The sequence below is a fragment of the Pygoscelis adeliae genome, unplaced genomic scaffold (genome assembly GCF_000699105.1).
Source record: "Pygoscelis adeliae isolate BGI_AS28 unplaced genomic scaffold, ASM69910v1 Scaffold166, whole genome shotgun sequence".
Classification (NCBI taxonomy): domain Eukaryota; kingdom Metazoa; phylum Chordata; class Aves; order Sphenisciformes; family Spheniscidae; genus Pygoscelis; species Pygoscelis adeliae.
Window position 1 is genome coordinate 729,180 of NW_008825156.1, and position 15,645 is coordinate 744,824.

Below are 15,645 nucleotides of genomic sequence, written 5' to 3' on the forward strand. Positions count from 1 at the left end.
ATGAATACCCTTAGTAAATTCAAGTTAAAAGCACCACAGCAGCCATGATAGGAATTTTGGGTGAGAGCAGGGCTTGCGCTAATTACAGGGACTTAGTCACAACTTATTAACTCCATGTTGAAGACACACTCTTAGAAGTAGCCATGCTCGGACAGATTGGGAATTGAGAGAAGGCACAGTCTTACGCTTAAGGCTCTGAACACTGCATCTCCAGTAATCAGGTTTAATTTCTTGTTGTGCCTTGTACTTCTTATGTCACTTCTTATATTTCTTTTCCTTTCTGTGCCTCAGTTCTGCAGCTATAAAATCACATTGCTGTCTTCTGCTCTTTGTCTTCCCTGCATACACTGCAAGTTCTTCAGGATGGGGATTTTCTAATATTAATTGAGTATACAATACATAATGCAGCATGGCCACACCTGTGCCTGTGGGAGGTCAGGAGAGCCCTAAGTGACATCTTAGAGTTTCTGTACTTTGAGAATATGTCATTGGCTTTGGATTGTGAGGCAGGAACAGCCTTGAATGCTCATATAACTCCTACAGCTAATTCCCTTTGGTAGATTTGGGACTTTTCTTTCAACCTTGAAATGTTGCTGGTTTTCTTTTCTGCAGGGCAGGGAGTACTGAGGCTGAATAAATTGAATTTTTCTTAAATTATATGAGTGCTAAATATGATACATTGTTATAAGTTGCCGTATCCTCTGCATATAAAGAGGAGTGGAAAATGGATAAATGGGGAAAAAATGTGTGACGATACCTAATGTATTCTAAGACAAGCTTCTAATCTTCTCTATTTCTTTTTGTTTCTTTCAGGTGGAGCGGGAAATAGCCATCCTGAAGTTGATAGAACATCCCCACGTTTTAAAGCTGCATGATGTTTACGAAAATAAAAAATATTTGTAGGTATTACTGGCTTTTGCCAGAGAAAGGGGAAGGGAAGGAGGAAGGAAGGGAGGGAGATGAGGGTTTTGGAACTTGGTAACATTTCTGAAAGAATGGAGCAGGGTGTGTTCATCCTCAGCTGGTGTCCATGTGATATCTGGTACTTGGATGAGGAAGGAACACTCCTTATTTCCTTGGTTTTTCTCATTTTCTTCTCTGTACTTTACTTATATGCTGCTTCTTTTCCTACTTAAAATGGAGGAGAGAGGACAAACCAACATTTTCTATCAAACAGCAAGAGGGGAGGAAGGTTTGTACCTGTAAGATCTGGAACCATTTTGAAGCAAAACTGTTACAGGGGATAATTTGCATAACCTCCCTTGCCTAATAGTTTTCATTGAAACCCTCAACTCTCACTAACAATATTTTAAATTTGCCCCATCAATAATAATTTTTGGTTTTAAGGACTGTTGAAATCTCCTGGTGGTTCTGCAGTAACAGTTAAGTAGATCGTTGCCAGTGCCAGACAGGGATGTTGTCCACAGACAGAGTCATTTTAGCTTGACAGGGCACTAGATATGTTGAGTCTGTTGTCAAACAAACAGGCCACATTAATCTTGGCACAACAGGAAAAAAAATCAATGTTCTCCAAATGGAAAAGGGCAACCCAGTAGGGAACTCAGTGTTATTTTCAGCTTTTTAACAGGTTATTGCAAGTAGAAGAGAGTGGTTAAAGAAAATAAATTATTTTTTAAAACCACCATCCATTGATGACCTCTCCTTAATGTCACAACACAAGAAAGGAATGACTGTTTACTCAAAGAAAGTGTGTTGAATGGAGGTAACAATCCCTCATGGACTATTCAGCCAGTCTTGTTACTGGAGCAACAAATTCCTATTCCGAGAAGTGAGGCCTCTGTGCCTAAGGGTTAGCTTAGTAGAGCAGGCAATAATTTCTTTTGGATTCCCCATCATCCTTTGCAGCAGAGCCTGCCATCCACGGTGAAATGCAGTTGCTAGAGTGAGCTCTGTGTGGAGGCACCGTGTGGAGGCTGGTTCAGATGTTCTCTGAGCTGCATTCCAAGTGCTCTGTCCTCAGTGGCATAAACGGTCACAGTTCCATTAAGCCCAGTTTGCCCCAGCTGAGGCCAGAGGCCCAGATCTAATGCAGCCTGCTCTGCGTGCAGGAGAAAGGTAGCAAAGGGAAGTGAGGCTTTACAACCAATAAGTTCTTTTAATCCTGAAAAGAGAGGCACCGTTTGTAAGAGTACATTCCTCTGTATTCTGGTGTAAAGGGGAGTAGGATGAGGCCCCAGGCTTTCTTTTGGTTAAGAGAGAGGGAATATTCTTCTTTGTGATCCTTGTTTATTTGTATGTTGTGTAATCTTAGGTATACACACACATAAACACATGCACACTTGCATAAACACAGCAAACAGCTGATGTATTCCAGGTAGGTGTAGTATACTTGAGCAGTGGAGACAATGTATGAATACATGAAGAAGAAAGGCCATGATCATCACTTGGAGTGAGGGGATGGGTTATAGAGGTGCTGAAGCTTTCTTCTTGCTCTGAATGCCTGTGAAGCCAGCAGCTGAGCTGAGCTCTCCTTCTTTACCCCGAAAGGCTTGGGGGCTATTTTGCTTCATGTAAAAAATACCTAGTGCTCAGAGCAGTGAGGATGGTCATACACCAAGATTTCCAAAAAATGACTGCATTCCTTGGCAGGAAAATGTCTTCCAACCTTGAAAAGGGAATCATCCCATATCTTTAAGCTATATCTGGATATCCTGGCTTCTAAAAAATGTTGGGCTCCAAAGCGTCCTTTGCCAGTGACTGTTCAGCCTTTAACAATCACTAGGTCTTCTTTGTGCTGTAGCTCCTCTGCCTGTAAGATTGAGCTATCTGCATCTCCCCGCAAAGGCACTGAATCCCTCTGCTGAAAGACACTGACTCTGTGAAAGAGCCAATGACTGTTAATTACGTTTCATTTTTTATTAGTCACTATTTTAAAGAAAGGGCACAATGCAGAGCTTCTGCCAAGCCTCCGTGGTCAAAATTAGAAACAGCCATGGCCTTGGATAGATCTAAGAGGTGGAAAAGAGTGCCTGTGGACGGGCAAAGTGTTTCAAGTGCGTGGGGGCTGAGAAGTGTGTATGCATGTACTTTCCCAAATAATAAGACACAGTGACCTCTAGTTCTCACCAGCATCAAAAAAGGGATTGCTCTCTGATTGTGGCAGCACCTTTCCATCATGCATGCCATCTCAGCAGTAACAGTAGTGGCATAGTTTCAGAGGAGCTTGTGAATTATGGGTGATATTTCAGATGCCAGAGACTAATCATGATGCAGCACTGGGGAGTATTTCCTCAATAAATGTTAATTTCACAAATCATGTTTGACTTTTGGTTTATGATTTCATTTGTGACAAGGGGCTTGGGTTGAGTAGATTCCTAATGCAACCATGAATCAAATCCTTTTTCCACAGTTTGTTTAACACTGAAAATAAGTTTTAAAAAATAATAATAAAAATCTGTTAGCATATGTGTGTTAGCCTAACAGTCATTTTCTGTTTGTTTTGGAGAGATGGAGATGGCTATGAGCTCTAAGACTTCCAGCTCTTTATCCAGCATTTTGAGTTGTCTTATTTAGTAAGACTGTGGACTACAGTTCTAGGTGCATAGGGGAAAACACAGCTGCACTGTGGCTCTCTGTATGTGTGCTGATATACCACCTCAGATATACATTATGTTGGCTAAACTAGCAATATTACTGACAGTTGAATTATTTCGTATTTGTTGTATGATCACACTGACGGCCTTCAAGCAAGATTGGGAGTCCACAGTAATAGGTAATTTAGAAATAGCTATAGACAAGCTATGCCTCCCTCTTTGCCATCATATGATGTTAACAGACAAAACAGCCAGGAAGGGGGGATCATCCTCCCATCTTAAAGATCAAGAATGAGTTAAAGTAGCCTGGTATGGGGTAAGCCCAGAGTTGTTTAAGAACTTATATTGCTCGTTCATAATGGGGAATGATCAATGAGCTACAAAATTTGTGTGTGCACCAGTCATTTTGACTAACCAAGTTCAGTCAGTCAGGAATTTTAGGGAAATGCAAATAAACTAAGGGAATGAGCAAGGCAATAACAAAGCTGATAACAAAGTTTTGGTGTGTTCTGTAATGCATATCGGAGGGGAACCACTCCTTTGGTCATATGGTTTCTGCATTGCAAATGAACTGTGTGAACCTGGGTGATGGTTCTCTTTTCTCTGTGCTATGTATAGAAAAAGTCTTTCCTGAATTGACCCTAGACAGAGTTTGTATAGCAACTGGAGAGGGAGTTCATACACTGTTAGCAGCACTACCACTGTGAATGAGCAGGAGGTTCTCATTAGCAGACTTTTTGAGGATTAAATAAGAGGAAACATGCAAAGTCCAGTCCTTCATGAGTGAAGTGGTTGGCTCAGATTTTTTCTAGGAAGTATTCTTATGCTTTATTCTTAAATCTCTGATACGTACATTTACTGCATTTTATGCAGTAAATTCAGCTTTCCTTTTGATATTAGAAAAGCGATTGTCCCACTGTTGGAGGAGCTGTTAGCATGGCAACCTAAGTGCCATCATATAGTCCACAGGAGATGGAACTTCCCTTTCCAAAGGGGATAAAGCTGACTGATAGTTTTGCTGCAGAACTCCCACAAGGGGTGGCATTATCCGTTTGATCTCATTTGATTAGCTATTTAGTTTAAATTATTGGGGGGTTGGCAGGGAGTGGAAATGAGGTAGAATAAAGACATCCTAGGACCACACCATGCCCTTTATTTTTAGATTTTTATACTAGTATTTCTCGATTCCCTTTCCATCAATGTCTGTGTGTACATATATCTCTTTCTGTAAATTTCTATTTATAGGTGCATACAGATATTTGTGTATATATGTATAGATTTATATAGGTTAATCTTCAAATCTTCGCACTTAAGATTTCAATTTTTCAAATTTTGTGGGAGCATTTATTTTGAATCTCTATGTTGTCCAACTTGATCAGCATTTTAAAGAAGAATCTGTTTTGAGAGAAGGAGTGGACATCAGAATATTGTTCTCTGAAATGCGCCATGCATTCATCAACTCTTTTTCCAAGCACAAGTCCCTTTCTCATCATTCAGCAGTACAGTGCTATCACTGGGCAACTGCCCAAGCCTCATTGCAATGTACCCAACACACCACCTCCTGATTTCAGAGGTGAAGGTGCTTCCCAATGAGCCAGATAACAAAATTAAAATGTCCTCCTACCAGTGCACAACTCACGTTTCTGGCTATATAAGATCAGCTGACAGTAGAAGTCAAAGACTTACAACTCTGGTGGTGTCTGCAGAGGCATTCATGCTGCGTCTCCTGCAGGGTTTTCCTGTAATTCTGTTTATTTTTGTTGAAAACTAATTGTGAGTTGCCAGAGGATGCAAGAAAGAGAAAAAAGTATTCTGCATGTTCTTCTGTTATTGGTAGCTCAGGACTTTGACATTCGATCCATCTGTGGGGAAACGTTTCTAAAGGCAGAAGGAGGGTTCAGAAAGTTGGAGCGGCTCCAGGGGCTTAGCGCTGAAAATTCATTTTGTGGTAGGTATGCTTCTTGGTAGTCTGGTTGTGGGGTGTCAGATGCTGTGGATACAGGAAAAGAAAATAGAACAGGATTGGAAGACAAAATGATGTTCCACCTGAGCCTTGATTAGAATTAAGAGAAATATTCATAACCAGCTACTTTGACCCCTTTTCTTCTGCTGTTGACTTGTTTTAGTACTGTCATGAATTACAAGCGCGTGTAGCCAAAGGAAAGCCAGTCAGCTGTAGGAGTGGAGCCAGCACACGTGAGGTTTTGAGTCAAGGGAGGGCCTGGAGACAAGGAGCTGGTTAGAGGCCAGGGGAATGGGAGGGGGAGCTGCAGCAAGGACAGGTGTCACCGCTTGCAGGAGGGATGGATGTCAGCCTGGCACAAAGCAGGGCTTTGCACAGAGGTGGTGGTGATGATTAATACTACACCCTGTGCAACACGGTTGAAATAAGCTCTACCCAAAAGCCTGACTGTATCTTCTGCTCACTGCCTCACGTGTGCTGGCATACCATCCAGGTCATGATACTGGGCTTGGGAGAAAACAGGCCCATAGTGGAGCAATTCTGTGACGTGAGCAAAGATCAAGGGGAGATGTAGCTCCAGAGCCACCGTATATTTACGTGCCTAATTTCTCTTTCAGGCTTCGGTAGGTAACATTGTGTGTGTCCAGGCCCTAGTTGTTAAAGGAAAGGCCACTTAGCTCTGAAGAATAAAACCCAGAAGTATATGATCACTAGCAGAATTGCAGCAGTGAGCTGATGGGTGTTGTCTCAGCTCTGCCCCTCCTGTGCTGAGGATCCCTCTGGCTGGACCCATTCCATATTGTGTGCCCAAATAGGATGGCTGCTGCAGTGCCTTGGCATGCATGACTATACATCATGAAGGCACTGCTCAAAACATGTTTCATCCCCAATAAATCAAAGGTACAGAGTGCAACAGCGTAATCTCCTACTACCTCTCTTTTCCTCAAAAGCCCCAACCTGTTCATGTCCAAGTGTAATGAGCAATCAAATACAATCTCCATTCAAACAAGCAGACTAGAGTTAAAATTGTCTTTTGGGAAAAAAAAGTCTAACACATGCACATTTTCTTGCAGGCGAGGAAAAAAAAAATAGAGTTCCTGGCATGCTGCCAAATTAGGGTTTAAAAATTCATGCCCGCCATAAGAATTTATATAACTTCTGAATAATTTATAGGCTGCACCAATAACAAGGGGTTTAATATCTGATAGAGATTATTTAATCAATAGAAAACAGTGCAGTGAAAAAGCCGTCAAAGAACTACAACATGTCAGTCTGGGCTGGGAAGCTTTTAACCTCTTCCCTGCTACACATATGTCCATTCATATATATGTATGGAAGGACATCTTGCAAGTAGGGTGGTAGCATGGAAGAGGAATCGCCAGGACTTTTTTCTTCTAGAGGCTTTTCTTCAGCAGTTTGCCTTTCCAAACAGATCCCTTGCTGATTCACCAAAGCTTTGAAATGTAATGAGTTTTCTAGCTCTTAGCTGACTTGGTCAAAAGGAGTAGTTAGTTTCTTGTGAATAATCTCCTGGGGGTTGTGGGTTACTGTGAGATGGTTCAGAGTTCATCAAGATTGGTGGCAGTGCCTAGCACATGCCATTTGTGGTGCAGCCATTTCCATTGGTGTTTGATTCTGTGGCCAAACTTCAAGAGGTTTTTACAGATGTGGGCACTAGTTAAACATAAGGACAGCAAAGAACTAAAGACATATCTGTCTTTATAAAGGAGATTCCTACCTGACTTGTGTCCCTGGCCTCGGTAATTGCTTAGACATCTGCATCAACTCCGAAGTGTCTTGATCCATGTCATGTTCCCCAGTTTCAGGATTATGCTCATGATTTTCATATAATAATCAACTACTAAGTGATAAAACAGAGTAGTTGAGCTTCTCAGCAGGTGTGGTCATTTCATGAAATGTCTTACCCGTGGGCATCACAAAACAGTAAACTCTTGAGCATAGAGGAAGCAAGCAGGAGCTCTCCTGATTTTTCTTGTCTTTGTGTGTATCTCCTTCTATATAACTGCATCTGGGTTTTGCATCTTGCTGGAGTGCACACCTGAAGTTGTGCATCTTAAAAGCTATCCAGTGCCACATGAATATCCAGTCTAACTTCTGGCATAGTAAAAGTCCTGGAACATCCCCAGTGGCATGTGATGGCATCCAGTGGTACATTCAGACTTATGTAGAAGACCAGCCTACTTGTTTAGGTTTAAGCGAGGTTGTACGTCATATGTGTAAATATCGTACCATTTAATAAAAAATGAATTATTAACTGGGTCCCTAACAGACAGCTAATCGCATGCCCTGATGAACAAATCTTCTATTGTCTGACCAAAACAAGAAGCTGTGTGAATTGACTACCATTCCAAGAGCACCAGAGAGTTATTTCTTGTTACTCTTATTTTTTTGCATTTATAATACTTACCTGAAATACTTTGTGTTTCAGTATGAGCTTTCATCTAAAGATCTCTATCCATTTAACGCTTTTATAATAATAAATGCATTTGTATTGCCCCAGAGGACCTAATTTGTGTAGCTGTGAATGTGTCGTACATTGTCTTCATCTATAAGGCTGAGAAAACAGGAGCTGCATACCCGCACTGGGATGTATAGTGATGGGCCGCTGCGGGCAATCCCATCTGGTAAGAATTTTAGTATTTCACACCATTCTTGCTAATGGCTTAAAGACAGCTTTTCGTTCTTTACAGATGATAACTGCTGTGTTTGTTTGGGGTTTTTTTATTATTTTGCCATAAATATCTGGTAATGCATGGTCCTGGTGTTCTCTGTGCCAGTTAGTCATTCTTTAACAGCATTTTTCCAGACATTGCTCAGAGCCAGCCTATTTCTTTTGTTACAGTCCTGCTTTGGAGGTAGCATGTAGCTGCCTTGCCTCAGTGAGAGCTCTGTGAGTTATTCCTCAAAGCTCCCTAGGGCTTGGGCAAAGGCACCCTTTAATAAGTTGTAGCATAGTCCACCAGATGGGAAGGAGAAATGATCACCAAAAGCGTCTTTGTTGCTGTTTCAAGTGATGTCTTCATAGTATTGTAGCTCAAAGGCAATCTGGTCATGGAGAAGACCTTGCTGTGCTGGCACTGGACAAGAATGGGACAAAACCAGAGCCTATGCCCTAGTCAGCTTACAATCCAAAACACAAAGCAACTATTGGAAACCCTGTGATGGGGAAGTCCAAGCTGTTGTCAAACATCACAGCAAAGAACAGTCTTCAGGAAGGACCTGAAGAAAAATGATGATGAATCTCTGTCATTAACAATAATGCTCTTCCAAGTGTAGGGGGGGTGTTGTGAGAGCACAGAATCGTTTGCCTGGATATTTAACAAGTGGGTGGTGGAACCTGGCTTTGGAGGCTACTCAGAGACAGAAGTCAACCTCAAAGGCCAAGAGATCCTAGATTGGTTACAGAAAGGGCTACAAGGTATCTAGAAGTGAAGGCAGCTAGTTCATGTTAGATATAGTATCAAAAAAGGAGACAATGGAGGCATGGAAGGAGTGGTCAAAGTGGAAAGCTAAGAAAATGATATTGCAGTGATAATCCGATACCTATTTTGAATTGCCAGCAGCGGGGCAAGAATGTATTCATCAAAGTCAAAGAGATGCTGATGAATTAATTTAGATAGAAGGTATCTAGCTAAAATTAGACACGAAATTTTAGCCATGTGGGTAGATAGGAAAACCATTATCTTAGAGGTATAATAAAGAAAACATCTAAAACATACCAGTACAACCAAGTTGTAGGGACCTGAGGAAAGCCTGAGTCAAAGGTAACACCCACACTACAAGCCTGAATTGTAATCAGACAAGCAGTGTTTTCTCTAGGGGTAGAGAAAGGAAGAAGTGGAATGGAGTGGTGAGGCTAAGAGTTCTGTTTTAGCCTTGTTGTGTTTGAGCTGATGATAGGACAACCAAAGACTTTAGAAATGAAAACCAACATCTTAGTTTATTCAGAAGAAAAGGAAGAAAACTGTACTGGTTTTTTTATCTGAATGTCTAAATTTTGCAAAGTTTTTTTGTGTGTTTTGAGGCAAAAGTCACAGCTTTTTTTTTAACTTCTAGTAGTGGCATCATAAATCCTCATAGCCCTGTCAGGTAGTTAGCAAAGTTGGATACAACCAAAAAATATGGTGGTTATAGACAAAATCATTGTTGATCATCGGGTATTTATTGATCCTTCCCAGGGGAAAATGGACCATCCTCTGTGTTTATAGGAGTCCTACTGACATGCAGGATTTGGAAAAGACTAAAATGACTTGAAGGATGCAGGAATGATGTGAAACTGGTGGGCTGTCACATCTTGTGATCCCTAGAATACAGGCAAGTTGGGGTAATGAGGAGGAGAGGCACAGTGCTTTTTTGTTAAATTTCCAGTCTAAGCTACAGAACAAGCCACAGTCAACCATGGGGAGGCTACTGTGAAACAGAGAGCTCTGGAATCTCTGCTGGTTCGTGGTACAGCCAGAATCTGAGGAGCACAAAGGTAGTTTAAGACCACATTTCTCCACATTCATCTTGGCTACTCCATCTCTTTCACATGCAGAAATCATCCCTCCTTTGCTATATTGTTTAGGTTTCGTTATTACTTCTTTACTGTTTTGGTTCCTGAAAGAGTAAATAAAATGAACCAAAAAGAAAGAAAAGAGCCTAGGATTATTCTAAGCTTGCTTTTATAAGCTACATGCACATCTCTGATACGATATATAGTGGATCATTTGAGGTTAGGAACTTATAGCTTTTATTGGGGAGGTGGTGATGATGGGATGCAGATAGAAAAATAGCAAAGCGAATAGATAGAATGCTGCTGCACGCAATCTCTCTGCCTCTCCCCAGTAGACAAGATTATTCTTGTATTAAGCATTCGGCTTCTTTGTCTTTAAAGACCAAAGCTCCTTCAAGCTCTGAAACTTAACCAGAGATTTTATGTTTCGTATCTTGGCTTGTAGCAGGGACATAAGATATCATGCAAGACATGGACCTTGGTGTCTTTATGAAAGCAAGCTGTGGCCTACAAAAATTTTTGCAACCTCTTAAGAATATATCTAGTGAGGAAAACAAGTAATGGGGAATTTATTTTTAACACCACATGCACTTGGCTTCATACTGAATTGCAGAAGCCTGATGTTTTCTTGCTTTTCCAGTGTCCTAGCAAGCAGAGAGGAAATTGGTGGTGGGGACAGCATGGAGTAGAAGGCACAAGGGAGCACAGGTGCTAATCCCAGCTCTGATACTGGGTGACTGTAACCCTGGGCAAGTCACTTTGCTTCACAGTTCCCTATCAGTAAAGAACAGGAGGTTAATACTTGTAATACTTCTCTCATGTGAAATGCAAGGATTAGAAGAGCTGGTGTGTGTCCAGAGCATCCAAGATGTGAGAGCTAAGTGCTCTTACAGAGTCCTTTGTCCTAATATACCTCCTCTCTGTATTATCACAGCAGATAATGTGCATGCTGCCAGCCAGAGGCTGGGTCTTTACTTTCCTTGAACCTCCTTGCAATGACTATTACAGAGCAGGGTTTCCTACATTTTTACAGTGGGAATACTGATGCTGTCAATCTTACATAGACAGGATTTAAAAAAAAAAAGCTTCATTCACCAGTAAGTTACTTTTCATCTCCAAATGTAATAGGAGACTAGTTCTGGGATTTTAGAATTCGCTCGCTTGCTTAGAATAAATGAGAAAAGTAGTTCTATAGTGAGATGAGAACCTGTCACATCTGGGAAAGATAAAAGGGAAGGGGAAACTCGGGAAATCAAATGTAATAGGAGACTAGTTCTGGTTAATGTTCTGGGATTTTAGAATTCGCTCGCTTGCTTAGAATAAATGAGAAAAGTAGTTCTATAGTGAGATGAGAACCTGTCACATCTGGGGAAAAAAAAAAGGGAAGGGGAAACTCGGGAAATACTTCTTAGTGTTTTTCTCCCCTATAGGCTATGTGTTATTTACCTTCTCCTAGATCCCCCAAGAGTTGGCATTGGCATACTTCCAATCCTATAGCACTTTGCTAAAGTAAAGTGATGCGGACACAGGAGATCTGGATTCCTTTCTGTGCCACAGATTCATGAAGGATGTAGTGTCTGTATGCCTTATTTTCCAGCCTTTGGAATAATGTTCTTTCTTACCTTTGCTTTTTCTGTTTGGCTTTTCAGAGTGTGTATTCTCTTCTTTTATGGAGTCACTCAGACACACTCACACATACACAGATGGATGGATAGATACAGATATACAGCATTTAGTGAGGATTGTGTAAGCTGTACAGTGATAGTTAGAACTGGTGCAACACTTGGAAATGTTTAAACCCCTTTTGTTGGCCTGTTTGGAAATAACATGTGTACTACTACTGTGCCATGTAGTGCGCCAGCACAACATTGGCTTGCACAGAGATGGAGGCAGGTGCTGAATTATACCCCTGTTTAATCAAAAATCTCCTAGTTGAGGGCTGTCCTAAAAAAAAAATGCATCGTACTGGAGGGAGTAGTGTTGGCGGGTAACCAGCTGCAAATCTGAACTCAGAAATCCTAGCTGCAACATAACGACGTAGTACTTGTGGAATGATCCCTGCAGCATTTATTTCTTGGACTTGACCACTGGGGGATGTGTTTGTTGTCCTTCTCACTCCTGTCACATTGGGGGCTTTGTCAGATCAGAATACATCGTCGCTGTGCTTCTCTGTGTCCCTTGAGTTGTCATAGGCACAAATATTTTTCAAATGTTCTCCCCTGTTCATTTCCATTATTATATCTGGTGCTTCTAGGTGGCAAGCAAAAATGAATAACCTTATAAATGCTCCCTGTCTTTCAATTTGTTTTATTTTTCATACAACGTGTCAGTGCATTTTTGTTGAGTGTTTTTAATAAGATGAAGTTGATGAAAATAAATTGCTTTGCAGTTCCTGCTGTGGGTGACAGGAATACCTGGGTCTGTAATTTTCCAAAACTGTGCATTTGAAAGCAGTGTGGAGGGTGTTCTGTATGCCTGTAACTGCAATCATCTTCGTAAAATACCTCCCAGGAAAAGAAAGCAGCTAGCAATTTGAATTTTGGGGGCAAAATGCACTGCTGTATCCACCTTCTGCTGGGCACAGTGAGAGAGGGAGCTGTCAAGGAGAATTTTAGGATTGATTCTGTGCCAGGCTTGGGTCTGCCAGATGGGATAGTTAGCCAGATCTGTCTCTAGTATGAGAGGGAGAATGAATTATGTAGCAAACCCTCCTTCCTACCAGAGTGTCTGTTAGCCAAGGCTTGGAAAGTGAGGGTTGGGACTTGAAAATGTGGACACCCCAGTGCCCATGACTACTGCATATTGGCTTTCTTCTGAGTGTTTCAATGTCTTGCTCAAAAAATGTAATGCAGATAACCGATGATCTCCATATTACCAAGGTGTACTTAGTAGACAATCTGGTAACTACTCATCTTTTCTTGGAGAGAAGATAACCCACATATTCCAAATGTGATTTTCAAGTCAAGATTATTTTTTTTTTACTCATTTTAATGAAAAAAGGTCAATATTACCATATTTCTTGTAACTGTGTCTATTTTGATAAAAATTGCAGAAAATACCATTTTAATTTCCTAAAGTTTAGAATTTCATTTTGTTGTCCACTTTTTTATGCTTTTGTACTACTTACTTAACTGGCAAGACAATATTAATGTCTGTCTCTTACTGCATTCTCTGCTGCATTTCTGTAAGGCAGGGAAATGCTTTCTCCTCCTGCTGGCTGGGAGCTGACACATGGAAATCGCACAGGAGCTGATGATGGACCAGGAGCTCAGGTCCCACTTTTGCAACTGCAAGGCTAATGCCATTATCATTAAGCCAATTTTACTTTCCTCAGAACAGCTTTTACTCCTTCTACTGTTCCATCTTTTTGGAAACATTGAAAACAGGAATAATTAAGCCCCCAAATTTATAATAATCTTCTCCTCTTTCCATTTCATATTTAGAAATTTCCTCCAAGATTGTGCTGCTTGAAGTACAGAAAAGACAGTATCCTGGACTAGTTATTTTCCTTGTCCACTCAAATTTGAAGAGGTGGATTAATACTGGTAATAAAACTAGCTTGCTGTAAAGCAAAGCATTGAGAGATAGGGATCATACTGCACATACAGTTTAGCCTAATCTGCTGTGCTGTTTGGAGGAGGGGACAGAGAATTCAAAATTTGGAAAAATATCTAATTCTTGTTTGCAAGTTATCTGGTGATGGCTCTCAAACTGCCAAAGGTTGTTCACCTGTTCACCCTTGCATTGCTGCTGAAACTACCTTTCAGATCACATGCCTTGCTATGCAGCCCTGAAACTCACTTCAAAGGAGTTAGGCAATAAGGAAGGAATACAGGTTTCTCTCTCTTACAGGGTTTAAACCAGCTAACAGAGCCAAAGAACAAAAGTGATTTTTCAGTAAAAATAATAATAATTTGTTGTTTATACTTGTCATTTCAGATTCTGCATAAATAATCTCACTGCATAATTTCTTCATTCTGTATTAGACTAGTATATGCTGGGCAAACAAGCAAGGAGACTGTAGAGCAAAAAATCACAATGGAGATGGAAAAAGTCCATGGAGGTTTCAAGCAATCCTCTTGCCAATGGAAGTCTATTGCTTAGTCCATATTATTTCTGGTTTATTTTTAAATGGTTCAGTTGACGGTGTTCCTGCCACTTCCCTGGGGAAACTATTTCATCCCCACTATGAGGCAACATTTCCAGAGATTTATACTAAGTTTTCCTCTGCTTGGCTGCCTTTCATTACCCCTACTTACAACAAGACGGTCCATCCATGGCAAGTCCTTTCCTTCCAGAAGATTTCGCTCTTCTCTCTATGACTGCCAGGAGTGCTATGTGAGGTCTGGGGTTTCCTCCTCTCTTGCTCCTAGGTCCCCATTGTGCCGCGTTTATTCACTCTGTATCACATTTTTCACATGTGAGTTGCAAGGGAGGGCAGCTACTCCAGCAAATCACTGCTGTTCAGCAGCAAAAGCTGAAGCCCTTACGTAGGCTGCACACATTTAGTTCTTTTTATCTTTTTCATAATTTAAACTATTCACCTGTTTTTTTTAATTCCCTCTAGTTTGTTAACATCTGTCTGGTTCTCAGGTGTCCAAGACAGAACAGTATGTGAGTGCAGCTTTGCCACAGCTGTTTCATAAAAGAACTGTCAGCTTGGTTAAGGGACCTGAGGCTTCCGAGTATGCAGTCTCACTCCACAGTAGCTTTAAGAGCTGCTGTGAAAGCTTATACCTGATTATTCTCTTCTTCCCTTCCTGGTCTTTTGAGTCATTTTTGGCTTCCGGATTATCTCTCGCTATTATATTGAACACTGAATTCAACAGTGGCATGTCTGAAGTTTGCAGAACCCCTGTTAAAAATATTAATCACTCCTGATTTTAAAATTCTGATTCTCTTCCACTGTTCTTTCCAGAAGTGTTCTCCTTGACCGCGTGTAAATAGAGGTGTTTGTATATAACTGTGTGTGAGGGGGTTGGTATGATAATGTGCTTACAAAATCCTGGCTTTGTTATTTTCTAGGTATTTGGTGCTAGAACACGTGTCAGGTGGGGAGCTCTTTGACTATCTCGTAAAAAAGGGAAGATTGACACCAAAAGAAGCCAGGAAGTTCTTCCGACAAATCATCTCTGCTTTGGACTTCTGCCATAGTCATTCAATATGGTGAGTACAGCCATTTGCAATGGGAGTTACCTGTTACATGAAAGCACAGAATAAAGGGATCTTATTTCTTGATACTTTTATTTCCTATTAAGTAACTGATGTAGTAAAGCTCTAGAAGCATTGTGTAAAGTGCTGATGTATTTTTTAATTCTTGGCTGTCTGTGAGACAGTGCACCAGTCACAGATAGACTTTTCATGGAGAACAGTCTGCCATTTCTCACTGGAGGAGAATTCCTTCACAAGGAATGCTTTAACCAGGAAAACCAAAACCACCAAGGAAAAGCAGTTTAATTTGCATCATTCTTGGGGCACTTGCTAATAGAATTACATACACTATATCAAAATGAATCTCTGAAGAAACTTGGGACAATTACAAATACAGCAAAGTCATTTTATGGCTTCCTTCAGTTTTTGGAAACCTGCTGGCTTTTGGCAACCTTCACTGA

General features: G+C 40.9%; 1 protein-coding gene across 3 annotated transcripts in view; it reads left to right on the top strand.

The window, feature by feature from the left end:
• BRSK2 (BR serine/threonine kinase 2) overlaps positions 1–15,645 on the top strand; it is a 329,823-nt gene that overhangs the window by 220,794 nt on the left and 93,384 nt on the right. For all 3 annotated transcript variants that reach the window (XM_009328460.1, XM_009328458.1, XM_009328459.1), the window contains exons 3-4: positions 814–899; positions 15,059–15,199. In XM_009328460.1, the coding sequence (XP_009326735.1) occupies positions 814–899; positions 15,059–15,199 (227 nt within the window). The remainder of the gene's footprint in view (positions 1–813; positions 900–15,058; positions 15,200–15,645) is intronic.